The following is a 27,475-nucleotide window of genomic DNA, read 5'->3' as shown; positions in this document are numbered from 1 at the left end:
AATGCTGTCAAGGATACAGACACAGACATTGACAAATCTGTTGTTACCCTTGTATGAGAAAAGATCATCCCACAGTTTGGCATCCGTCATTGTTTATTCCATATTTATTAATAATCAAAAATAAATTGAAAAGGCATGAGCAAAAATGATAGGAGCCTAATATCACTGCAAACCAAGTGATTTTTGTAGCTCTCAATGAGAATTCTGCACCTGTCAATGGATAGGTAGCCCAATTTTTCTTGCGTAAACTTCCAGCTGTCTCAGGATTGAAGAGTGTCTTCTCCAGACTGCATGTTTTTGGTCTTTCCATTGATGTTTGATAGGATTCAGATCAGGGTTCATAAAAGATCTTTTCAGCATAGTCCAGTGTTCTTAGCTGTTCTTGGGTTCTATTAGCTGTTTGGTCATTCTCTTGGACACATGGACACATGACCTGCAACAGAGACAAAGTTGTGTGACACTGGGCAATATGTTTCACCCCTGGCACAGATTCAAGACACTTCATGCTTGGCAAAGTATCTCTAAAACATAAGCAAGCCTCTTGTTGTGTGTTAATTTCTTTGAAAGCTTACCAGGCAGCTAAGTAGAATTCTTATGTTCTTTAGAGTGTACTTACATTATAGTATGCAAGTTGCAACACTGGGCAGAACTGTCAACCTTGAAAGGGGTCTTCTGCTCACTGAGGAGGTGGTTAATGGGGTTGATGTGGAAAGTGGAGGAGTATGTCAGGATTATCAGGTAGGAAGATGGGTTACTGTAGTCAGAGGGAGTGGTAGAGGGTCACAGAAAAGAAAGACCAGCCCTGGTTTGAGCACCTAAACAGATTTGCTAAGTTAGGTGAAGATGTGGGGGTGGCAAGCTCAGAGGTGGCAGCCCTAGATTCCACTGCTATCCCTAACAGCCGGGAGAGCAGCCCATCTAGTACAGGTAGTGAGAGTAGTGCAGGAACGCCTAGACAGTTGGAGATGGGGGATTTGTTAATTAGACTGATAGACTCATTTGTTGCCAGGATCGCCTCAACTGAATAGTTTGCTGTCTCTGTGGTGCCAGGGTTCGGCATGTTGTAGACCGGGTTGATAATTTACTGGGAGGGACTGGGCATGACACAGCTGTCTTGGTCCATGTTGGAACCAATGGCAGAATACTTGGAAGGTGGAGGCTCCTTAAGAATCAGTTTAAAGAACTAGGCTGAAAGTTAAAGGGAAGGACCTCTAAAGTGATATTCTCTGAACTATTGCAAGTGCCATGCGCAACACAGTAAAGACAGGGGTGATTAGAGAACTGAATGCATGGCTAGCAACTTGGTGTAAGTGGGAAGGATTTCAATTCACAAAAAGAACATTGGGGAACTTGAGAAAGTACAGAGAAGGGCAACTAAACTGATAAGAGGCATGGAGGAGCTCAGCTATGAGGAAAGATTAGAGGAACTGAATTTATTCTCTCTTGAGAAGAGGAGATTAAGGGGGGTATGATCAACATGTATAAATACATCAGTGGTTCATATAGTGAACTCGTGTAGAGCTATTCACCCTGAGGTCATCACAGAGGACAAGGGGGCACTCTTTATGTCTGGAGGAAAAGAAATTTAATCTCCAAACATGGAAAGGTTTCTTCACAGTAAGAGCTGTGAAAATGTGGAATAGACTTCCTCAAGAGTTGGTTCTGGCCAGCTCAATGGATTGCTTCAAAAAAGGCCTGGATTGTTTCTTAGATACACAGAATATAATTGGATACTAACATTTATAGGTAAAGTTGATCCAGGGAATATCTGATTTCCTCTCAGGGGATCAGGAAGGAATTTTTTTCCCAGCAGGAGCAAATTGTATCATGCTTTGCTGTGTTTTTGTGTCTTCCTCTGGATCAACTGTGGGTATAGGATTATAACTTTTTTTTTCTATGGTTTAACTGGATGGACTTTTGTCTTTTTTCAGCCAGACTAACTATGTAAATTGAATTTGGGCTTCTAGATCACGTTGCTGACTTTTCATTAGGGTCAACCTATATGCTTAAAATGGTTTGCACCTAAATGAAAAGGGGTCTGCTGTGCTGGGAGAGGTTTATGGAAAGGCTGAATGAGTATTTAAACTAGGATTTAAGGGGGAGGGAGAATTAGATTATAGTGGGGCAGACAGGGGTCAGTCCCTATTGGTGGGTGGAATGGGGAAAGATGAGGGAAGGGCTATGGCAGGTGAAAAGACGGTTCCCATGTTACATACAACCATTGTAAATGGTACTCTTTGTACTAAAATAAAAAATATGCAAAATGCATCTGCAAAATGTGACAATTAACCACTTGCCGCCCAGCCACTGTAGAAATACGGCGGCAGGGCGGCACGGCTGGGCAAAAGCACGTTTTAAAATGCGCTTGGCACTCTATTTGTGTGAAATAGCTCTATTTGTGTGAAAAAAAGGACATAAATTTTGTGTGGGTGCAGCATTGCATGACCGTGCAATTATCAGGTGAATTAGTGCAGCGCCGAGTAGCAAAAAGAGGCCTGGTCATTAAGGGGGGTATATCCTCAGGAGGGCAAGTGGTTAAAGTGTTTGTTCACCATTGCCAGAAGTCTGCCAAGCAAAATAGGTGAGTTTGAAGCTTTGGTGCATTAAGGGAACTATGATTTCACTGGTATTGCTGAATCTTGGATTACATGACTGGGCTATTCATATTCCTGGCTATGCTCTTTTTCGGAGAGACAGCATAAAAAGGAAAGGTGGTGGTGTCTGTCTCTATGTGAGAAGTGATCTCAAAGCGAATGTGAAAGAGGACCTTGTTGATGGAGAGTGTGATGAGGCTGAAGCATTATGGATGGAACTACATTATGGTGTGTTTACTACAAAGGTAATTAGAGTTTGTTATGAGGCTACCCAGTAGTAATGAGGAGGTGGAGTCGCTTGCACAGATAGGAATGACTGCAAGGGCTGGGATAGTGATCATAATGGAGGATTTTAACTACCCGGAAATTGACTGGAGTAATGGCACTGCAGAAACAGTTAAAGAGCAAAAATTTGTAAACCTATTGCAAGAGAATTTTATGGTACAGTTCATAGAGAACCCAACTAGCAAAATGATGCTCTACTGGACCTGGCAATTTCTGGGGGCTGGGGACAAGGAGAAGGCAAATGTATTAAATATCTTCTTCGGCTCTGTGTATACAAAGGAGCATGGGGAAGCTCATGTCCATAAGGTGGATGATATTGACACATCTCCAAATGATCCACAATGGCTCACAATTGATATGGTCCAGAAAAATGTTGACAGCATAAAAGTTAATAAAGCATCTGGACCAGATGGCATACACCCACAGGTCCTAAAAGAATTGAGCTCTGTCATCTCAAAGCCGTTGTTTCTAATTTTTAGGGACTCTTTAATATCTGGCACCACTGAATTGGCGTACAGCCAATGTGGTGCCTATATTTAAAAAGTCAAAGTCTTTACCAAATAACTATAGACAGGCTAAAAAAGACCGTATTCAGAGTGTAGTGTTGAACCTCCCTAGCGGTATGATTATATCTGTATTTCTATGCTCAAAGCAGTACATTTTTTTGCATGGAAATATGTTGTTTTATTTATTGTAGGCCTGTAATTCTTAGGAATAACTTTCTGAAATCTGTCCGAACAAGAGTCTAGTAAACATCCCGGGTATGATAAAATTTGAAACACAAAATCATAAATTATAATATAAAAAATAATCGTAAAAAATAATATAATACAAATTTTAATTCAATAATGTAATCAAGCCAAAAACAATGAAATTTGAAATAGAGCGCAAAGTTCGCACATCACTGAGCTTAGTTGCAAAATCGTTTTCAGTGTCTGATGACGAATTTCCCCACAAATCATTATCACTCAATTCTGCAAGTGGTTCTAATTTACTATCGCTGTTCTCTAGCTGGTCTAAAATCGATTTTGACCTAAAGGGACGCTTTTTGGACGCCATGGACATTTCTCAGTTTCCAGGCAGAAAGAACAGTAAAAATGCAGGCAGGGCACAGGACAAAGCACTCGGGACAAAATGTATGTGAAATGGTTTGATACAGTAATGTTTTACTATGTGATTTTAGTGTATTGAGTGAATGTCACTTTAAAATTTTTGAATTTCCCGCCGGTTCCGTCCCCCCCGTACGTCCCGACGCTCGCAGGGAACGGAACCCAGAGGAGATGGCCGGGGACACTGCAGGGGGGGCATTGCGGGAGCGAAGGACAAGGTAAGTGCAAGAGGGAATCTCTGAGCAACGCTGCAGGGTAATCCTGAGTGTAGCTCTGGGTTACCGCTTTTGGTACTGAAAGTTAACCCCGAGCTACACTCGGGAATATCGCCAGGGGGGTTAATGATTCATACTCTGAATGGCCTAAGGTTATTAGTGGTGTGTATCCCAAGGTTCAGTGTTGAGACCCTTACTTTCTAATATAATTCTAAATGATATAGGCTCTTACCATTTCAGTCTTTGTAGATGACACTAAGCTATTCAGTAGAATATCATCTTTATAGGATGTCTCTAACTTACAAGCCAATCTCAATGCACTGTTTAATTGGGCAACTATGTGGCAAATGAGATTTAATGTTGGGAAATGTAAAGTTATGCACTTGGGGATTACAAATATGCATGCATCATACATACTAGGGGGACTACAACTGTGGCAATCAATGGTGAAGGATTTGTGTGTTCTGGTAGATCATAAGCTTAAAAATAGAATGCAATGCCAATCTGCGGTTTCCAAAGGAGGCAGAATTCTTTCTTGTATTAAGAGAGATATCATTTTACCCCTCTACAAATCATTAGTAATACCCCATCTGGAATATGCAGTTCAGTTTTGGGCACCAATTCACAAAAAGGATATCGGGAAACTGTAGAAAGTGCAGAGGAGGGCAACCAAACTGATAAGAGGCATGGGAGAGCTCAGCTATGGGAAAAGATTAGAGGAACCTAATTTGTTCTCTCTTGAGAAGAGGAAATTAAGGGCGATATGATCTACATGTATAAATACATAGGTGGTCCATATAGTGAATTTGGTGTAGACTTATATAATAAGGTCATCACAGAGGACAAGGGGGCACTCTTTATTTCTGGAGGAAAAGAGATTTAATCTCCAAATACGGAAAGGTTCCTTCACAGTAAGAGCTGTGAAAATGTGGAATAGACTCCCTCAAGAGTTGGTTCTGACCAGTTCAGTAGATTGTTTTAAAAAAGGCCTGGATTCTTTCCTAGATACTAATAATATATCTGGATACTAACATTTATAGGTAAAGTTGATCCAGGAAATATCCGATTGCCTCTTGGGGGACCAGGAAGGAATTTTTTCCCCTGCAGGAGCAAATTGGATCATGCTTTGCTGGGTTCTTTTGCCGTCCTCTGGATCAATTGTGGGAATAGGATTATAACACTTTTTTTTTTTTTTTATTGTTAAACTGGATGGACTTTTGTTTTTTTTCAGCTAGACTAACTATGTAACTATTAAAATTTAATGACATCCCAGTCTTAGTCCATAGGGTTCAATTTTGAGTTGGCCCACCTGTTGCAGCTAGAACAGCTTCAACTCTTCTGGAAAGGCTGTCCACAAGGTTTAGGAGTGTGTCTATGGATATGTTTGACCATTCTTCCAGAAGTGCATTTGTGAGGCACTGATGTTGTACGAGAAGGCCTGACTCACAGTCTCCGCTCTAATTCATTCCAAAGGCATTCTATCTGGTTGAGATCAGGACTCTGTGCAGGCCAGTCAAGTTCCTCCACTCCAAACTCGCTCATCTATGTCTTTATGGACCTTGCTTTGTGCACTGGTGCGCAGTCATGTTGAAACAGGACGGGGCCATCCCCAAACTGTTCCCACAAAGTTGGGAGCATGACATTGTCCAAAATGTCTTGGTATGCTGACGCTTTAAGAGTTCCCTTCACTGGAACTAAGGGGCTAAGCCCAACCCCTGAAAACCAACCTCACACCATAATCCCTCCTCCACCAAGTTTTACACTTGGCACAATGCAGTCAGGCAAGTACCATTCTCCTGGCAACTGCCAAACCCAGACACAGCCAGATTGCTAGACAGAGAAGCGTGATTCGTCACTCCAGAGAACACATCTCCACTGCTCTAGAGTCCAGTGGCGGTGTGCTTTACACCACGACATCCGATGCTTTGCATTGCACTTGGTGATGTAAGGCTTGGATGCAGCTGCTCAGCCATGGAAACCCATTCCATGAAGCTCTCTATGCACTGTTGTTGTGCTAATCTGAAGGCCAAACAAAGTTTGGAGGTCTATAGCTATTGACTCTGCAGACATTTGGCGACTTCTGCACACTGTGCACTTCAGCATGTGCTAAACCTGTTTTGTCATTTTACATGGCCTACCACTTCATGGCTGAGTTGCTGTTGTTCCCAGTTGCTTCCACATTGTTACAATACCACTAACAGTTGACCGTGGAATATTTAGTAGCCAGGAAATTTCATGGACGGACTTTTATGCACAGATGGCAACCTATCACAGTACCACACTTGAATTCACTGAGCTCCTGAGAGCAACCCATTCTTTCACAAATGTTTGTAGAAGCAGTCTGCATGCCTAGGTGCTTGATTTTATACACCTGTGGCGGCTATGGAGGTGATTGGAACACCTGAATCTAATGATTTGGAGGGGTGGCCCAATACTTTTGGCAATATAGTTTTAAAATTTAAATTAGTTCCAAAAGTGCTTAATTTATATGAAAAGAAAACTATGCATAAACCATATACTGTATATATTTGAACCAATACATGAGAATTTAAAAAAAAACTGAACTTCTGTTTTTTTATTCGGTCTTTCACAGTTTTACAGGATCCTCTCCTGTACTAAAATTTTATACTGGAGGACGCCCAGCATCATTTACATTTCCTCCACAGCCTTACTGTCTCTGCATCAATTTCATGTCCGTGTCTTCAATCATGAGAGCTTAGCATCACACACAGTTATTAGCCAGGACAGTCTGCATGCATATTCAGTCTACCGAGGAATGCCCACTCCTCCAGGGTGTTATGATGATTTCTGGAAGCTGTGTACAGAACAGTGGTCATAAATCCTTGGACATTTTTCTTTTTTGCTGTGCATCTAGCAATCCATTTAAGGCACAATGTACATTAGAAGTATGTCACAGTAGAACTATAGGTAGAATTCTTTTTCCCATTTTGGATAGAGTAAGAGAATGTTCTATAACCCCTGTCATTTCTTTTGCCATTTGTGTCCCATTAGGAAGATTTCTTCACTTCCTGTCCCATAGCCAAAACAGGAAGTGAGATCAAATCCCTGCAAATTAAGGGTGTATACTAGGGACACCAGAACAAGTGTCCCCACTGGAAGATTTCAAATCTATTACTGTTTTGGGGAGAACCCAGAATTTTAGTTCTTTTACTTTCACTTTTGATAACGGTAAACAGGGAGACTGCAATAAAAACATGCCAGGTGTTCTGATCCTTCACCACTCTATACAAAACTGAAAAAAATGCCTTTAGTTATATTTTCAAGTAAAACGTGTAGTTCTACAAAAGCCATATCGTTAACCTATTGTGCAATTTAGTTTTATTATTCTGTATACACAGGAATGCAACCAAGAAGGTATTATTCATTAGTAAAATTATTTATGGATTTGTTTTTATAGTCTTCTTAAAGTGTTACGAAACCCAGGACCCTGCATTCACTGTATCTGGTCTCCCACAGCACACAGAACATGGAAATGCAATTATTTTAATAAATTTAAACTGCTAAATACCTTTACCTCATCAGTAGTTAGAGCAGGCTTGTGACTTCTATCAGTGCTCAACAGAGCACTGGTTAAAGCTTGTAGGAAGAGTTTTCATTCTGCTCTAGTAGAATGCAGAATCCCTGACTTCTGTCTAGACAGTGCTGATTGGCCCTGTGCTGATCATATGCATTCTCCCAAGAAACAAGAAAAAAATCTCTAGCAATACACACCAAACTGAGAATGTGCAGAGTGACTCCACACTATATGTCTTATCAGGAGATAAGAGGGGGCACTGCAAGAAGGGGAGATTCAGAGAAGACCGGATCAAACCGCTTTTTTTTTACACAATGCAGAGGATTAACCCCTTAGGTTCCACAGTGAGTATTCCATAATGTTTTTACTGTTGCAGCAAATGCATTAATAAACCCCAGTTACACTGTGAACGCCTTTAATATAAATTATTTATGAAACCACATTTAACACTGACTTTTCTGCTGAGTACTGTGGCACATGGCTGCTGATAGGCTGAAGGTTTTTATAGGTACAGTGCAGGGGTCAGGAGAATAATTTAAACATATTGTATACAGTACATGGTTCAGGAGTAAACAACACTGCACATCACCAATAGAACACCATACCCATAGTGAAGCAGGGTGGAGGCAGTATCATGCTTTGGGGCTGTTTTTCTTAGTCTGGGTAGAGGTGGAGCCTTAGTTAAGGTAGAGGTAATTATAAACCATTCCAAATACCAGTCAATATTGGCACTAAACCTTCAGGTTTCTGCTAGAAAGCTGAACATGAAGCGGAACTTCATCTTTCAGCATGACAACGACCCAAAGCATACATCCAAATCAACAAAGGAATGGCTTCACCAGAAGAAGATGAAAGTTTAGGCATGGCCCAGCCAGAGCCCAGACCTGAATCCGATCGAAAATCTGTGGGGTGATCTGAAGAGGGCTGTGCACAGGAGATGCCCTTGCAATCTGACAGATTTGGAGTGTTTTTGCAAGGAAGAGTGGCCAAATATATCCAAGTCAAGATGTGCCATACTGATAGACTCATACCCAAAAAGAGTGCTGTAATAAAATCAAAAGGTGCGTCAACAAAGTATTAGTTTAACCACTTCCTGTCCGGCCCGTGTATATAAACGGCTGGACGGGAGCATTGCAGGAGCGGGTGGCCATTTATAAACGTCCCCCCTCTTCCCTGCCTGTGCGGCACCGCGATCCAGTGCCCGCTGTGTCCTCCGGACACCGATCGCTGTAAAGGACCTTCCAGTTTGTTGTTCAACTGAGTTGTACAGTTTATAGGTTACATTAGGGTGGAAAAAGTTCTGAAATGATTTATCTTTGTCTCTTTTTTTTACATCACAGAGACCTGACATTTTAACAGGGCTGTGTATACTCTTTATATCCACTGTAAGTCCTCATATTAATTGTTTTGATAGATCTAGTGTTGATTGTACAAAGATTATACAGTCAGATTGTAATTGTATGGTGACCCTAGTTCTGCTTTAACACCGTTGTGTGAATGCAGCCTTTCTCAGCAAAGGAAGCTTAGAACCCTAGTGTTCTAGAAGTTGATGGGATTCCTTAAGCTATGAGCAATTTCTGCTTCACTGACATCAATTTACCATTTAGCCATCTGTAAGACCGCATTCTTTCCACTGACCACGGTTGTAATGAGTCTTCTCATTTGCTACCAACGTAAGGAGCATTTTTCCCACTGACCACCAGAGTAAGTAGGCTGTTTACTCAATCACCACCAATGTAAACGGGCCCTCCTCTTCCCTCTATGATCACTAGTCTAAGGGAGCCTGCCCCAACTGGCAAACTATGTAAGAGAGCATTTTATTGACCACAAATTTAAAGGGGGGACTACACTAACCACCAATATAAGGGGCAGATCTCAACTGATTGGCAGCATAAGCTAGCGTTTCTGTATTGATTACTAATGTGAAAAAACACTACAATTTTACTGTTCTTATTTCTTTTTTGGTCATTATTATTAGCTTTTTGTTATTGCTGAATATTATTTGGTTGTATAAAACAGCCTTGGGTGCCAAAAATGCAAAGTACTCCACATACCATTTTTTTTTCTTAAAGGATAAGTTCACCTTTGGAACATGTTACGTGTTGCAGCATCTGCACCTTCTCCTTCTGTTCTGCAGGCTCCTTACAAAAATATAAATAAATGCAAATTTTTTTTTTACACTCACAAAATGTGCATTTATTACTTTTTTCAAAAGGTGAACGTAGCCTTTAATTTTATATAGTAATTGACAGGGGTTTCCTGTAACCTGAACGTTGTTTCAAGGGCTTCTCTGTGATAAAAAGCTTTAAAAAAGTTGCGTAAGGGCCTATTTACACTTGAAGTTTTTTTGGGAGGGCGGGGGGTGGGGGCGTCAATAAATAGTTGGTTAAGCCTTGGTTTTATCATAATCCAACTACTTAGCTACTACTTAAAAAAAATTCACAGAATGAGGGCATCCTTGTCATTTTGGGAAAAAAAACTGCACCTGACCCTTTTTAGGGGACACTGTTCATGGTAGTGCATTGCCATTGTGGAGTGCTGCGGGACTGGTGCATTGGAATGCTGTTGAAATTGAATGACACCACAGCGCACTAACGCACGTAACGTGTGACTGAAACACAATAGTGTGCACCCAACTTTAAGGGAAATGCCAACCCCAGTCTATAAAATCATATCAACTTTCATTAAAATAACCACTGGTGATACTGACATGAAGGTCTTTGTTCAGGCACTTTGTTACAGAGTGACAATGCACTGTCTGCCTTTCAGTTCTGTCCTTGCGTTATCCCATTACAAGGGATTCCAAAGAATAGAAGTGGCTGTTTTAACACAGTTTACACTGGCTTTGACCACTGTTGTCACTGTCAGGAAACTCACCCTGAAAAATGTCATGCAGTCATGGCAGTTCATAAATATAGGCAAGAAGTGATAGTAAAGAAGATGTAGCAGATTTGAAGTGTTGACATTGAACAAAGAATGAAATAGTGCAAACATGTATTCCTTAGATTGTAAGCTCCAAGGAGCAGGGCGCTCCTAACCCTCTTGTATTGAACTGTATTGTTGCTGTATTGTCTCCCGTTATATTGTAAAGCGCTGAGCAAACTGTTGGCGCTATATAAATCCTGTATTATAATAATAACTAGAAAAGCTACAATTTCTGGGGAAATTGTGTGAAGTGTTCTTGCCTCCACCAGTAGTCTACAACTCACACTCTAGCTTTTGTCACTCTGCTGCCTACTCACACACCTGTGTTCCTATGGCAACTCACTCTACAGCAAGGGCAGAGAAGAGCGGTTAAAAACAAACTGCTCCAACTTGCTCACTTCACAGGCGGTTGCCATCTTAAAACGGTTGTAGTTTCAAAATTATAAATCCTACGCTGAAAAGCTTTATATTGTGAGAATCACAAGACCCAGACCTACATTTTGTTGCATAGTATGTCTCTGAAATATTAAAAATGAAGGCACAGTCGCAGTTTAGAAATTGCCCTTCAAATGTGAGGTGGCTAGAGTGAAGTTTCAATGAATGTCAATGGGCGGCATGAGTTGCAAACAAATGGTCATATTGTGAAAACTATCAGGACTATGGCTTAGCCGTGGACATTTTTAGTGGCAGCAGGGATAGCTGAACGTTTTGATATATTATTTGTGTAGGTGGGCTTGAAAATGAGGGAGTGATGGCAGTTTAGAGATCATGTCCTGATTTTTTAGCTCCCACTCTAGCTTTTGTCAGCTCCCACTCTAGTTTTGAACATTCCGCCATTCATTCCTATGGGACCAATTTCACCACAAAAGCGCTGATATTTCGTGAACCATTTGGCGAAACATTCCACAAAGTAATAGCACACCAATCAGGAACAATCCGCACGTTTCGGTATATTACTGTCTATGTAGTGTAAAAACTGTGGGAGGAGTTAGGGTGGTAAATTTGGCTATAATAATAAGAATATATATGTGAGATAACAGGAAGTGGTCTTGCCATGCAAGAACACTTAAATATTTGACATTAAAAAAAAGAATTGTTTGTGCTTCACATTGCTTTAGCAAAATAAGTTCCTTTTGGTTAGGGATTTTGGAAAGTAAGTGAAATCACATTAGCCATGTTTTATTGTGTGTAAGAACTGCCCCCTACCCCACCCCTCATGCTACTGTAACTCCACCCACAGGAGCATTCAGCTGCATTTAGGAGGAACTATAATTAATGCCATTTGCCGAGAGGCCCCTAAAATGCAATATTGGGTAATTTTTGTAAGGTTCTGAGTTAATTTTTCAGGACAAATTACAATTGTTATTGCTACTCCCAAATTAAAAATGCATACTTTATTTTGCTGTCAGAAACCATTGCCATATCTTTGTCTATTAATTTGGCTCAATGTAAACGATGGTAAATTATGTTTACTTTTCTATAAGCGGTATTTAAACATGCCACACTGAAATATCTTCTGTACTATATAAGCTTTAGCTGAGTGATTAATCCCGCTAGTGCCTGTGAGGCTTTGAAATGTGTCTCAGTGTTTGCCCTGAGAGACCAGGAATGAGGCCTGCCTTTCTAAGCCCCTTGCTTTACACTTTTAGGATACATAGAATTCAGTGCTTTCTATGAGAATGACACCTGTGCATTAACTAGCCCCATTTTTAATTCAATTGTCTTGTGAATGGTGTTCACCTTGTATAAAGCACCTTATCCTCCACTCCTCCTACCACTCCATCCCCCACAGCCACTTTCTCCTGTACCACTATCCCCTCCCTCCTAGATTGTAAACTCCAAAGAGCAGCGCCCTTGAACCCCTCGTGTATTGTGTTGTTACTGTATTGTCTCATGTACTGTCTCCCACTACAATGTGCAGCGCTGAGCAAACTTTTTGGCACTATAGAAATATTGTATAATAATAATCATACAATGGAAGATGAAAAGGCTCTGTTTGGCTATGGACCTGCAGCGCTATTATTACAGTATGTATCATGGCAGTCTTGTGTGGTTCCGTCCATAGCCCTTCTTTGTAGATCAGACTATATTTAAACAGGATTGTATGTCCATTTAAAGCTTGTATAATATGAATATATAAAAACCAAGCTCATGTAGATGGGCATTCTCTTTAAACAATGCCATTTTCGTTTGAATGCATCTGCATGCATTGAAATGAAAAACACGACGTTTGACAAGAAAAGGCTTCTTTTCCTGCAGTTCAAACGCACCTCAAAAGAACATGTCACGTCTAAAGAAACGTGGCACAACACAAAGCAGGTCAAATCGATTTCAGAACTAACTGTCATGAGTGCCACTCCATTAAAGTCCCTTCAAATTGATTCATTTGCTTTTGACATTCAAAAACAAAGTAAAACATGAAACGTCACCAGCAAACATTTCACATCAGTCAATTAAGCCAACATTTCATGGCCATTCCTCAAGGCATCACAGTGACAACTCGCAATGCAATAAAGCACGTATATATATATTACTGGTCAAAGGTTTTAGAACACCCCCCATTTTTCCAGTTTTTATTGAAATGTACTCAGTTTAAAGACTCAATGTACTCCAAAAATAAAGCATAGAACAAATAAACAATTGAACATAAAAAAGAAATCAGGTAATTGTTTCCTTTTAATAAAATGTCATCAAAATTTTTCACTTGTCAAAGTAGCCACCTTTTGCAGATATAACAGCTGAACACACTCATGGCATTTTTTCTACAACAGAAATTAAATATTGTTTAGATAGTTCTTCCCAACACTGTTGCAGATGTGCTGCATTTGTAGGTTGCTTTGCTTTCACCCTTCTGTCCAGTTCATCCCAATCCAGTTTGATGGTGTTTCAGTCTTGAGGCTATACTGGAATTCCATGATTTGAAGCCTACTGACTTGTTCATTTCTTCTCCGGTAGTTCTGACACAACCAGGAGGTATGTTTTGGATCACTATCTCGCTGTAGGATGAACCCCTGACCAACTAAGTATATTCCAGAGGGTATTGCATGGTGCTTTACAATGCTGTGGTAGTAGTTTTGGTTCAGGGTGCCGCTCACTCTGTTCAAGTCACCGACTTTGGATCCAGCAAAAGAGCCCCAGACCATCGTGTTTTTACTCTGTTTGACAGTTGGTGTCATACACCAAGGAACCATCCTTTTACCTACTCGACGGCTATAAAAGTCTTGAGTAATGAACCGAAGATCACAAATTTTGATTCATCAGTCCATAAGGCCATCTTTAAGTCTTCAGTAGTCCACCAACAGTGCTTCATGACCCAGGCAAGCCTTTTTCTTATTTTGCCATTTTAGGGCTTTCCTACAGCCACTCGACCTGTCAAACCTGCAGCTCGAAGTCTTCTCCTCACAGTTTAAACTGAGACTTGCTTACTTTGATCAGTGTTAAGCTGTGATTTAGTCTGTTGACTCTCAAAAATTTGTCTTCTAATTCTCTTGTGGCTTTAGGTCTGCTAGACCTCCTACTGTCAGAGTTTCCCCCAGTTTTTCAAGTGTCTTTTGATGGTTTAGGAAACTGTAGTCACTGATACCTTGGCTTCCTTTGCAATTTCTCTAAAGGAGAGACCTACACTTTTAAAGATTATAATGGTCTGTCTATCTTTGTTATTTGCCTTTTTTTCGCCATTATGAGAGCAATATACTACGTCCTGTAGTACAATTCTGGTCAAATATTGCTTAAGAGGGTGTAGTAACAGTCTGTTTCAACAATGCTTTGAGCCCTGGTTCACATTATCCTGCATGCTGCGGACTGGCTGCAGGTGCAGAAATCAAACCTGTAACCGCATTGCGTTTTATTGCGAGACGCGGGGGTGCCATTCAATGGCACCCCCACGCATCTCATCCCACAGCGCAATTGCGCCTTTGGGAACCACATGGTCAATATGGCCATGCGGTTCCCCTGTGCATGCACCTTTTCCTTGCGTGAAAAGCAGGCACAGCAGTCCATTTACGCATGGCCTGCACTAGTGTGGCCTTATACAGACAAGAGAGCTTGTACGTAAAAGTTGGGACACCTGTAGGAAATGTTAGCATAAAGTTTCAAGGCTTCAATTACTTACGTTTCTGCAGAACAACTGTGAGTTGTTAACGCATTGCTTCTTCCCCCAAAAAGGCCTATTTGTGTAACTCTGAAATGTAGATTACACTGTTCAACAGGTAAAAAGTTTTGGGCATAAAATTAGCTAATCTTACATAATTTTGGGGTGCTGAAAACGAAAATGACCCTAAAAAATGTTGATTGGCTCTAGTTTCCATGATATATTCAACCATCTAATGACATAAGCCATTCAAAATTATGATGCAACTTCAGCTGCATATTGCGCAATTGATACTGGTGACCAATAGAAAATTGCATGTATACTGAGATGATGCAATATTAGCCTTTAATTGCATGACTTCACTGCATAAAAGCTGCAGTATCTGTAGCTGATTGTAGTTCGACAGCGTCTTTACATTTCGTTTTATGCTTATATAGGCTACTCAGTAATGCCTCGAACTTGTGTGAATAAAGCAGATAATTTCTGCTATATCTGCGGTGAAATAACTTTTATCTCACAAAAAAGGAGGATAACAGGAATGATTAAGAAAGCCTAAAACTTGTATTTTGGCTGCAAGATAGGAGACCAGGACAAGAGCTGGGCACCACATATATGCTGCAATTCTTGTGGGATGGCACTGGAGCAATGGTTGAATGGAAAAAAGGCATCTATGCCTTTCGCTGTGCCAATGATTTGGAGAGAGCCAACAGATCATGTTAGTAATTGTTACTTTTGTATGGTGCCTCCAATTGTAAAAGGGCTAAATAAGAAGAAAAAGTTATCTGTGCACTATCCAAATATTCCATCGGCAATACGTCCAGTTCCTCATGGAGAGGGGCTACCAATTCCTAAAGCACCAGAATCCTTCGTGGTTGAGTCAAGTGAGGAAGAACCTGAAGCATGTAGTCACGTGCAGTTGTAAGAGATAGCCCTTTCCTCGAATACAAGAGAAAAGCCAAGAGAAGCAAAACCGACACAAACTGAAGACAAAACTAGTGAGAATCCTAAGTATTAAAATGATTCAACTTAGCTTATGGCTATAATTTTTCTTGGTAATCCTATGCAATATATTATGCCATTTAGGCTTTGTTATGTAGTCAATATCACTTGCTTTATATTTGTGGAAAGACATCTATCTATATAATTATTGTGCATTATGTAGTCATTACGCCTATAGTAGAAAACTTTCCGTTTACAGAAAAACTAGAACCAATTGACAAATTTCATTGTTTTATTTGAACTCAGAATGTAAAATTCATTAAGAAATGGATCCTTTTGTTTCCAAAACTGGCAAAAAATAAAAATTTGTTGAACAGTGTTATTATTCAGTTTTTGTTAACCTAAACTTTTTTTTTTTCACCACTGGCAGTTTACCGCTTACCTATGTAACATTTCAGGTTATTCACTGGATTTTACCTGTTTAAATTTCAATAGAAAATGAAAAAATGGGGGAGTTCTAAAACTGGAAAATACAGAATCAAATACCCACCAGTGATGTTATAATGACATAATCCCATCTAAAAAAACCCACTTCAATACTACATTCAAAATACTAGGTACCGGTAACAGTACAGGAAACCCCCTCGACATGTTGCCAAGTTGGCACATGCACAAAATGTAGCTAGTAAATGCGCACAGGAATAGTGAAATTGCAATGTCTATGGTGTCTGCTGGAAATCGGTAACAACTGGCACTCTCCATAAACTCCCTTGTGAGTGTTTCTTACACGAATAACATATTACATGCAACAAGCTGTGTTAAAAAGGAGTATATACTTTTATTTTATTTTTTTAGGACATGCAAACAACAACATCCATGTACACGAGCCATTAAAGATTTTTCTTTCCAATATGATCAGCTTCAAAGGAATAATCAAGCAAAGAGCAGGTGGACATGCAGCAGTTCATTAAAATCTAAGTTCACCTTTTTGGAAAATATAGTAAACGCACATATTTTTTTGTAGAAAAAATGTGCATTTATTACTTCTTTATGAACCTGCAAAGCATTGCACCTGTGATCAGTGTATCACGGGGGCGATGTCAGGCTCCTGCAGATGAGCCCTACAGCTTTTAGCCTGCACCTCTTTACGTGCTGTCAATTTGAAAGCTGCAGGGCTTGTGAATGAACTACAAGTACACTCATTGACGCCCTCGCACTTCATGCCGCAGTGGCAAACAGTACTTCTTTCATTTACTGATTCCTGTAAATTAATGACATTGAAATGCAGATGGTGCCCTGCACAGCGGCGCTGTCTTCAAAATGTGACAATGGGTACAAGAAGAGGATATCCTTCCTGCTCTCACAGGGAGTGGGGAATCAGTGGGGGAGGAAGACATGTGCTGGAGCACATTACAAGTCACACCTCAAAGCCAGCCATAGATGATGCAGGAAAGAAAATCGCTCAATTCCTCCATCACCATGGTCTCCCCGCCAGGAGAACACTGATTATTGCTAGTGGCTATAGCATGAAAAATCAAACAAGCTGGTTGTGCCCGAGTCGTACAACAGTCTGCCCTTAGATGGTTTGAATCTCTGCCTGCTCCTGTTGAATAATCAGAGATTTGAACCATCTATGGGTGGCTTAATTATAGATGTAATGTGTAAAATGCTCCTAAACGTCAACTTATCCTTCGATAACATATTAATTATTAACAAACTTCTTATTAACAAGCCTCTTATCATCCTAGGTAATGCCTAACTAGAAACACATTTTAAATAAAGTGGGAATGAGATAGGACCTCTGTCAGGTTTTTATTGTTCTCTGGAACTACATAGGGGAGTTTTCCCCTCACCAGGACAAGATAATAGTGGGTGACTGAAACAGGAAGGCCCAGAAAGTATACAAACCATACAACCTTCTTCACCTTACAAAATATGTCACATCTTCTGAACTTTCGGCACACTGGGAAAAGGGTCATATTTTCCTGCTGTCTCTACCCTCATTGGAGAGATTTCCCATCACTTACAGATTTCTTTTTAATTTTTTTTTGTAATTTATATTGTATTATATGTAAAGATATAGATATTACAAAAGAAGGGAATCACAATGAAGGGATGCAGTTATTTTGTACATCTTGTGTTCAGAAGGAACTAGGGGGGCTGATAGACATAGATATAGACTTATTCTTTGGGTTTATAATAGCTGCAGACTGGAAACACTAGGTTAGTGGTGTAAGGGGTGGGGTGTAGGATGGGTAGAGATTAGGTGGGTGATCAGCAAACCTGTTTTCGAAATCATTACATGGAAATCATCTTAAGACTATTTTGATCCATGCATGGGCAGGGAGGTTGTACAGAAATCAGTGTACTAGTCAACTTCTCTCCGTGTGCTACAGAGCCAGGCTGTTTGTGCCTATACTCACACCCATCTCTCTCTCCACAGGATTTGATTGACAGCAGCATAAGCCCATGGCTCCCACTGCTCTTTCCTGTGACTCCTGGAAGAGAGAGCAGTGCTTCTATTGCAGGGGATACCCCTGGAGCGTGAGAGGAGCTAGTGTTTGGTGGAGGGGGGACAGAAAAAGTAGTGGGACATCTCTTTAACCTAATGCAGCTAATGCACAGGTTAAAAAAAACACCTTTGTAACCACTTTAAGGCCTAGTTCAAGCACTTTCCATTATAGGGTGACAAAGCACTGTCTCGTTTTTCCAATTGTTCTGCATTGTCACATTGCACTGTTGTCACCATCAGGGAACCTACCCTGAGCAATGCCATTCAGCCATCACTGGAGTTCATGAAAACAAGAAGTAGCTTAACCTCCCTGGCGGTATTCCCGAGTGTAGTTTGGGGTAAAATTTCAGTACCAAGAGCGGTAACCCCGAGCTACACTCGGGCTTACCATGCGGCGTTGCTCAGGGAGTGCCTGCAGCGCTTACCTTGTCCTTCGCTCCCGCGATGCGTCCTCTGCAGCGTCCCCGGCCATCTCCTCCAGCCGATGCCGGCATCCAGCTTCTGTGTTCCGGTCCCTGTGATGTCGGGACGTATGGCGGCCGTAACCGGCGGCAAATTTAAAAAATTTAAAAAATTTTATTTTTTTGTAAACGAAAATTACATAGTAAAACATTGCTGTTTCAAACCATTTTACATACATTTTGCCCCTACTGCTTTGTCCTGTGCCCTGCCTGCATTTTGACTGTTCTTTCTGCCTGGAAACTTAGAAAACTCCATGGCGTCCAAAAAGTCTCCCTTTAGGTCAAAAGCGGTTTTAGACCAGCTAGAGAACAGCAATAGTAAATCATAACCACTTGCAGAATTGAGTGATAATGATTCGTGGGGAAATTCGTCATCAGACACTGAAAACGATTCTGCGACTTTGCTCAGCGATGTGCGAACTTGGCGCTATATTTCAAATTTTGGTTTGATTATATTATTCAATTCATTATTATATTATTTTTTATGATTTATTAAATTATAATTTATGATTTCGTGTTTCAAGTTTTATCATATCCGGAATGTTTACTAGACTTGTTCGGACAGATTTCAGTGAGTTATTCCTAAATTACAGGCCTACAATAAAAAAAAATACATATTTCCATGCAAAATAATGGTACCGCATTCAGCACCAAAATCTGAAATAATCATACTGCCAGGGAGGTTACTAGAAGCGGTTAGGGTACCTAAAATCCTAAAACAGGTTCCAACTTTAAAAAAAAAGTTTTACCTAGGTTTTATTTTTTCAGTCTATTTCCATATGTATCTTGGGTGCATACATTTTGACTATCTGCAGTGTTGAAAAACAGAACCACAAGGTTTTCTGCTGTAGAGATTACAAAAAAGGGTTTTTCTTTTCTCGGAATTCTGCAAGTTTAAGAGGCAACAAGGCAGTCTTGACAGAGCTCATTCAATATACTTTTAGTAAAAGCAAGTAGATTAGCAAAGGTCATGATTGCACTGCCTGACATAAAACGCTTAGGTGATTGTGAAGGTTGTTTTTTTTTTAATATTAAAATAACCTGTTATACTTACTTGCTCTGTGCAATGGTTTTGCACAGAGGAGCCCCGATCCTCCTCTTCCTGGGTCCCCCGCCCCCACGTGCATGACCCCCTCCACAGAGTGCCCCCCAGAGCAAGTCGCTTGCTCTGAGGTCACTTGTGTGCTTGCTCCGGAGCGCTGCTCTGTGTGTCCATAAGACACATAGAACAGGTTTCGGCCACGCCCCCCTAAACTTTGTCGCTGGCTCTGATTGACAATCAGCTCCTGTTGTTGTATCTGAGCCAATGAGGAGCAAGAGAGACCCGGCTCTTGTGTACATCGCTGGATCGAAATCGAGCACTGCATTTACAAGGGGCTGTGGGGGAAGCTGCATGTGGAAGGTTCTTTACTGTATAGAATGCAGTAAGTTAAAAAACCTTCTACCTTTATAACCACTTTAAAGAAAGCTTGTCCGCAGACTATTGATTTCAACAAAAATATTCCTAAAAGATTATATGCGTTTAATGCATTTATATATGTTATTTACTTGTAAAAGCCTCCCTTGCGTAGATATCCAAAAGCCCTGAGACTGCCACTGTGTTCCACCATCTTTGATGAAATGTCAGCTGCCCCAGCAGACTCTTCTGTCTCCGCAATGACACTATAGCACAGGTGTCAAACACAAGGCCCACGGACCGAATTCGGCCTTCCAGGCCATTTCTTGTGGCCCTTGCACCTCTCCTGTAGGTACCACCTTGTCTCAGCAGCCGGTAGCAGAGAGGAGAATAGAACTGCCAAATCCTGCACCCTCTCAGTGCAGCTGCAGCACCCTCTCATCTCTGCCTCCCCTGATCTCCGCATTCAGCAAACTCTGGTAACTGACTTCACTCCTCCTCTGGTCCTCCTCCAGACCCTGCACTTTCTGCTTTCCAGGTCTGCCCCCAAAGGGGGTGCACGGTGATGTTAGGAAGGGTGTAGGATTCTTGACATCTGAAATAATAGGGGGTGGGGTGCTCTGGACATCTGGTCTTACAGATACAACCGGCCCTTTGAGGGCAACCATAATGTTGATACAGCCTGTGATGAAATGGACTTTGAGACCCCTGCTCTATAGTATTCCCCTTTACTCAGGACCGGGAGCTTGCTAATGCTACAAAAAGGAGGTGATAGCTGGGGTGAAGGAGTTTGACCAGCAATGACATATGAAAAGGGAGGGGGCTGTGCAAGGGAATTGACTCTTCTTAGAGTAGGCACATTTTCTAGTAGGTTTACTGCAAGTACTCATTTAAAATACTTGATTTTCTGTGCTTTTATCTGCAATTTTTTAAGGTTGGCCAGAGGGTCTCTTAAAAGAGGACCAGCAAAAAGTCCTGGGAAGATAAAAACAAGCACCTTCAGATGTCTGCTATTCAGTACTAAAATTTTGCAGGTTCACTTTAAACAATTTGATATTTTTTAGGTACTATTTTAAGGATTGCTAAATACAACATAAACTATTTTGTGTGAGAAGTTATAAGGCTCTAAAAATTATTAAATCAAATACTTGGTGTAAACAGTACACTAAGTGATAACTGTAAGTATTTTTATTGTTAAATAATATTACTTTTATTGAGTTCAAAATGTAAAAAACACATGCTCACGTTGCATCACTTTCTGTGCCGTACAAACTTGTTTTGCTCGGTTGGAGTGTTAATGATAACAATGAAAAATGTGAAACGTATCTGCCTTGCTTTTATTTGTGTAAATGTGACATAGTAATGTAAACTGCAGTGTAACTAATAAAAATGAGCTGTAATGCCTGCGGTGTGTGTCCTGTGACTGTGATTACTGAGAAGGAACGCTGTTGTCTGATCCTCTGTCTTTTCTGTTCTACAGGCCTCATCTCCTACACAGAGTATTTATTCCTGCTGACAATCCTTACAAGTACGTATTTTATGTAGTACTTAAATGGTTACATGCACTGTCAATCTATCTATTTATCTATCAACCTTTATAGTCCTGGAAAAAGTAAGTACACCCCATAGAAACTGCTAACTTTTTCAATTTGACCAGGCAAACATTAGATCTTGTTCCAAATAGTACTTACACATAAAAGTGATTTGCTTAAACAATTGACACATAAAATTCACATTGTGTATTCCTTTTCATAATGTAAATGAACAAAAATGCAGATTTGTCATATGGAAAAAGTAAGTGCCTACCCAGACTAGACCTAGTATTATTAAAGCCACAGATGTCTAGGGTCTGGTGTTTTCTTTGTTGTTGATATAGTAGGTTAATTGGCTCCTGTCTAAATTGGCCCCAGATTGTGTATGTATGAATGTGAGTTGGGAACCTTAGATTGTACGCCCCTTGAGGGTTAGGGACTGATGTGAATGTACTATATATATATATATATATATATATATATACAGTCATGGCCGAAATTGTTGGCACCCTTGATATTTTTCCTGAAAATCAAGTATTTCACACAAAAAAGGTATTGCATTAACACATGTTTTGCTATACACATGTTTATTCCCTTTGTATGTATTGGAACAAATATAAAACAGAGGCAGAAAAGCAAATATGACATAATGTCACACAAAACCCCAAAAATGGGCTGGACAAAAGTATTGGCACCCTTAACTTAATATTTGGTTGCACACCCTTTGGAAAACATAACTGAAATCAGTCGCTTCCTATAACCATCAATAAGCTTCTGACACCTCTCACCCGGAATTTTGGACCACTCTTCCTTTGCAAACAGCTCCAGGTCTCTCTTATTGGAAGGACACCTTTTCCCAACAGCAATTTTAAGATCTCTCCACAGGTGTTCAATGGGATTTAGATCTGGGCTCATTGCTGGCCACTTCAGAACTCTCCAGCGCTTCTTTGCCATCCATTTCTGAGTGCTTTTTGACGTATGTTTGGGGTCATTGTCCTGCTGGAAGACCCAGGATCTTGGACGCAAACCCAGCTTTCTGACACTGGGCCCTACAGTGCGACCCAAAATCCTTTGGTAATCCTCAGATTTCATGATGCCTTGCACACAGTCAAGGCACCCAGTGCCAGAGGCAGCAAAACAACCCCAAAACATCATTGAACCTCCACCATATTTTACCGTAGGTACTGTGTTTTGTTCTTTGTAGGCCTCATTCCGTTTTCGGTAAACAGTAGAATGATGTGCTTTACCGAAAAGCTCTATCTTGGTCTCATCTGTCCACAAGACGTTTTCCCAGAAGGCTTTTGGCTTACTCAAGTACATTTTGGCAAACTGTAGTCTTGCTTTTTTATGTCTCTGTGTCAGCAGTGGGGTCCTCCTGGGTCTCCTGCCATAGCGTTTCATTTCATTTAAATGTCGACGGATAGTTCGCGCTGACACTGATGCTCCCTGAGCCTGCAGGACAGCTTGAATGTCTTTGGAACATGTTTGGGGCTGCTTATCCACCATCCGGACTATTCTGCGTTGCAATCTTTCATCAATTTTCCTCATCCGTCCACGACCAGGGAGATTAGCTACAGTGCCATGGGTTGCAAACTTCTTGATAATGTTGCGCACTGTGGACAAAGGCAAATCTAGTTCTCTGGAGATGGACTTGTAACCTTGAGATTGTTGATATTTTGCCACAATTTTGGTTCTCAGGTCCTCAGACAGTTCTCGTCTCCTCTTTCTGTTGTCCATGCTTAGTGTGGCACAGACAGACACACAATGCAAAGGTTAAGTGAACGTCTCTCCTTTTTATCTGCTTTCAGGTGTGATTTCTATATTGCCCACACCTGTTACTTGCCCCAGGTGAGTTTACAGGAGCATCACATGCTTGTAACATTCTTATTTATCCGCAGTTGTGAAAGGGTGCCAATACTTTTGTCCAGCCCATTTTTGGAGGTTTGTGTGACATTATGTCGAATTTGCTTTCTTTCCTCCCTTTTTTTGTTTTGTCCCAATACACACAAAGGGAATAAACATGTGTATAGCAAAACATGTGTTAATGCAATACGTTTCGTGAGAAATACATGATTTCCTGGAGAAATATCAAGGGTGCCAACAATTTCGGCCATGACTGTATATATATATATATATATATATATAGCGCTGCGTAAGTTGACGGCGCTATATACAGTTGTGTTCAAAATAATCGCAGTCAGACATCACTAACCTGATCAATCACAGTTTTGGTAGAAATTGTATTTCTACATGGCAAATAATTTACCAGCAGGTGTAGTGGAGTTCTATTAGTGAGGTCATTCATTCTTTGAAAAACAGGTGGCAATTATTGCCATTATTTAAGGAAGGAAGGCAGCAAATGTTGTACATGCTGGTTACAGTGCATTTCTCTCTGAAATTCTGAGGAAAATGGGTCGTTCCAGACATTGTTCAGAAGAACAGCGTACCTTGATTAAAAAGTTGATTGGAGAGGGGAAAAGATATAAAGAAGTGCAGAAAATGATAGGCTGCTCAGCTAAAATGATCACAAATGCTTTAAAATGGCAACCAAACCCTGAAAGACGTGGAAGAATGCGAAGAACTACCATTCGAATGGATAGAAGAATAGCCAAAATGGCAAGGACTCAGCCAACAATCAGCTCCAGGAAGATCAAAGAAGGTCTAAAGTTACCTGTGAGTACTGTTACAATTAGAAGATGCCTATGTGAAGCCAAGCTATCTGCAAGAAGCCCCCGCAAAGTCCCACTGTTGAAAAAAAAACATGCTGAAGAGGTTACAATTTGCCAAAGAGCACATTGACTGGCCTAAAGAGAAATGGCGCAACATTTTGTGGACTGATGAAAGTAAGATTGTTCCTTTTGGGTCTAGTGGCCGGAGACAGTTTGTCAGACGACCCCCAAACACTGAATTCAAGCCACAGTACACTGTGAAGACAGTGAAGCATGGTTGCGCAAGCATCATGATATGGGGATGTTTCTCATACTACGGTGTTGGGCCTATTTATCGCATACCAGGGATCATGGATCAGTTTGAATACATCAGAATACTTGAAGAGGTCATGCTGCCTTATGCTGAAGAGGAAATGCCCTTGAAATGGGTGTTCCAACAAGACAACGACCCCAAACACACCAGTAAATGTGCAACAACATCCAGGGGAGGAGCCTGAACATGGCGGCGCCGGAGAGCATGCGATAGGAGCTCTCCGACGGGACTCCTCCGTCCAGACCCTCCCCAGCTACCCCGGACGGAAAGAGGCATGAGCGGCCGAAGAGGTACCTGGAGAGCGGGGTAATTGACGGCAGAGTGGATCCCTGGTGCGGAGACAGAGAGGAGCTGTTGTTGCGGGCTAGGTCTACCCGGCAGCCCGGACAGCGGCAAGTGAGAGAGCCGGGAAGCCAGGTTGCCAAGGTGACAGGAGGACGGTGGGACCATGTGACCAGCCGCAAAGGAGTGTTGGGAAAGGAGAAAGCCGGCTGACATCTCACAAGAGGCAGGGAGAGACAAGGCGGCTTCTCCGAGTACCCCCCTGCACCGAAGGGGGGAAAGGAAAAAAATAACTGCTGATCCAGGAACCAAAAATACCCCAAGAGGAGAAGAAATAAGAGGGGGAAAAGTAAAAGGAAAGGACCCTGTGGAATCCCCAAGCAATCTAAGTGGAACTACAGACAGCAAGCTGGAGCCAGACCGAGGAGAAGGAGGGGTGAGCTGGGTGAGTGGAAGCTGCTGAAAACTGAAAAATTGTCTCCTTCGTATTTACTTGTTGCATGTGACACAACAAAATAGAAAACAAAAGAGAAGAGAAAGGAGGGGATTCCCAGGGTATCTGGAAAGAGAGACTAACTTAGTACTTAAAGCAGGAAAACTAGAGGACAAACTAACAGGCAAAAAGGGGACCCTATTATAGAACTATACTATTTAATAGCATATGGAATAAAAGAATCCTATAGAAGACATGAAGAATAAGAGCATTAAAGGAAGTGGTCTTAAAGGATACCAATCAGGAACAATTAAAAAATATACATCGCAGGGAAATATAACCCCAGAAAGATAACAAAGTATGAACGGGAAAAGAGAAGGGGATACCATTCTGGAAAAAAGCCCTAGATTATCATTGGGCTTGGATGTCACTAACCAGCAGATATCAGAAATAGTGGATGGGAGAGAAATGGAAAGTGACCTACAAGCACCAAATAAAAAAGAGATGGCAGAAATGTTTGAGGCCTTAGAAAAGATAATAAAGAATGAAATGGCAACTATACGGAAGGACCTGGAACAGGTGCTGACAAGAGTGGAGGAAATGGAAGGAAAAGTAAAACATCAGGCCCAGAATATATCTCAATTGGAGGAAAAAGTGAAAAATATGGAGAAAACGCAAATAAAACTGCTGTATAAATTGGAAGTACAAGAAAATATGGACAGGAAGAACAACCTAAGGCTGAGAGGAATCCCAGAGACTATAGAAGGGGAAATATTACAAAAAGAAATATGTAAAATTTTAAATTCCATATTGAATAGAGCTGCGTCAGAGGTGATTAAAACAGATGGTGTTTGGAGAAAAGGAAAGTTTCAAAGTGGCGGGAAGGAAAATCCAAGAGATGTTATAGTCCAATTACATAGAAATGGAGATAGAGAAGAGATCTGGAGGAAGATTAAAGGAAAAAAAACGATTAAATATGGAGAAATGGATATTCAGATCTTTGCAGACTTTGGACCAGAAACTTTGTGGAGAAAAAGAACTTTGAAACCACTGACAGAGCAGATGAGAAAAAAGAAGGTCCTCTATAGATGGGGAACCCCAATTTGTCTGATTGGGTGGGAAAAAGGGATAACAGCCTACCTGAGATTCCCAGAAGATATGAGAGACTTTTGTGAAAAACTTGAGTTGCAGAGGATGGAGATCCTTGGATGGGAAGAAGAAAATAAAGGAGGAGAAGCAAGACAAAAGGAATGGCAGACTGTTAGAGGGAGAAAGTAGAATTAATTACTGTCCAAATAGAGATTTTCCTGAGATTTTCCCTAGAGGTGAAACCGCGGATTGTTAAAAGTAAAGAAAGAAATGAGATTACGGACGGGAATAGCTGGGGAGGAGGGGGAAGGAGGAGGAGCTGTCCATGGACAGAGTTCAAACCCCAAAAATAATCAACAGTGGTTCTTAGAACCACAAATGATTAGTAGGTACATTAGATGCCTAGTGGTAGGGAGGGAGGGGTGGAGGGAAGGGGGGAGGGAGGAGATGGGAGTTGGGTGGGAGGGAGCGGAGGAGGTATTGGGTCAATACTCTGCATGACAGAAGAGATAAAGAGGAAGAGGCAATCTGGAAGAGAGATGGAGTTAATTGGGAATGATGGAAGAAATACAGTTTATAACCTATAATGTGAACGGGTTGAGTTGTCCAGGGAAGAGATTTAGGTTGTTTAATGAGTTGCATCATGGGGCTACGTCAGTGGTATTTTTACAGGAGACGCATTTTGAGATAGAGGTAAATGTGAAATTGAAATCCAAACACTACCCAACATGGTACTATGCAGATTCTCCAATTAAAAGAGCAAAAGGGGTTGCAATAGGTTTTGCAAAGAATATGAGATTTGAGCTGGAGGATAGAAGAACCGACCCTGAGGGGAGGTTTTTATTCTTAAAAGGTAGACTCCAGGGGATTGAGTGTACTTTAGCCAATATATACTGCCCTAATAAAAACCCGGAGATGTATATGAAGGGTCTGCTGAAAAAATTAATGGAATTTAAAACAGGGCGCCTGATAGTAGCTGGAGACCTAAATTTCTGTATGGACCCACAAGAGGATAATACCTCTTCTGTGCAAAGAGAGGGGAGTAGGTCTCTGAGAGCTCTGAAAAAAGTGATGCATGAATATCAACTAGTGGACA

At 41.0% G+C, this 27,475-nt stretch overlaps 1 protein-coding gene across 3 annotated transcripts in view; it reads left to right on the top strand.

Annotated features, from left to right (window-relative positions):
* The window catches only part of MICU2 (mitochondrial calcium uptake 2), a 421,733-nt gene that overhangs the window by 265,506 nt on the left and 128,752 nt on the right, over positions 1-27,475 (top strand). For all 3 annotated transcript variants that reach the window (XM_089685800.1, XM_089685798.1, XM_089685797.1), the window contains one exon: positions 21,542-21,589. In XM_089685800.1, the coding sequence (XP_089541926.1) occupies positions 21,542-21,589 (48 nt within the window). The remainder of the gene's footprint in view (positions 1-21,541; positions 21,590-27,475) is intronic.

This window comes from Staurois parvus, unplaced genomic scaffold, assembly GCF_062004578.1.
Source record: "Staurois parvus isolate SC_StPar_1 unplaced genomic scaffold, SC_StPar_1.0 ptg000387l, whole genome shotgun sequence".
In the NCBI taxonomy this organism is placed as follows: domain Eukaryota; kingdom Metazoa; phylum Chordata; class Amphibia; order Anura; family Ranidae; genus Staurois; species Staurois parvus.
This window is presented reverse-complemented; position numbering and strand designations above follow the sequence as displayed.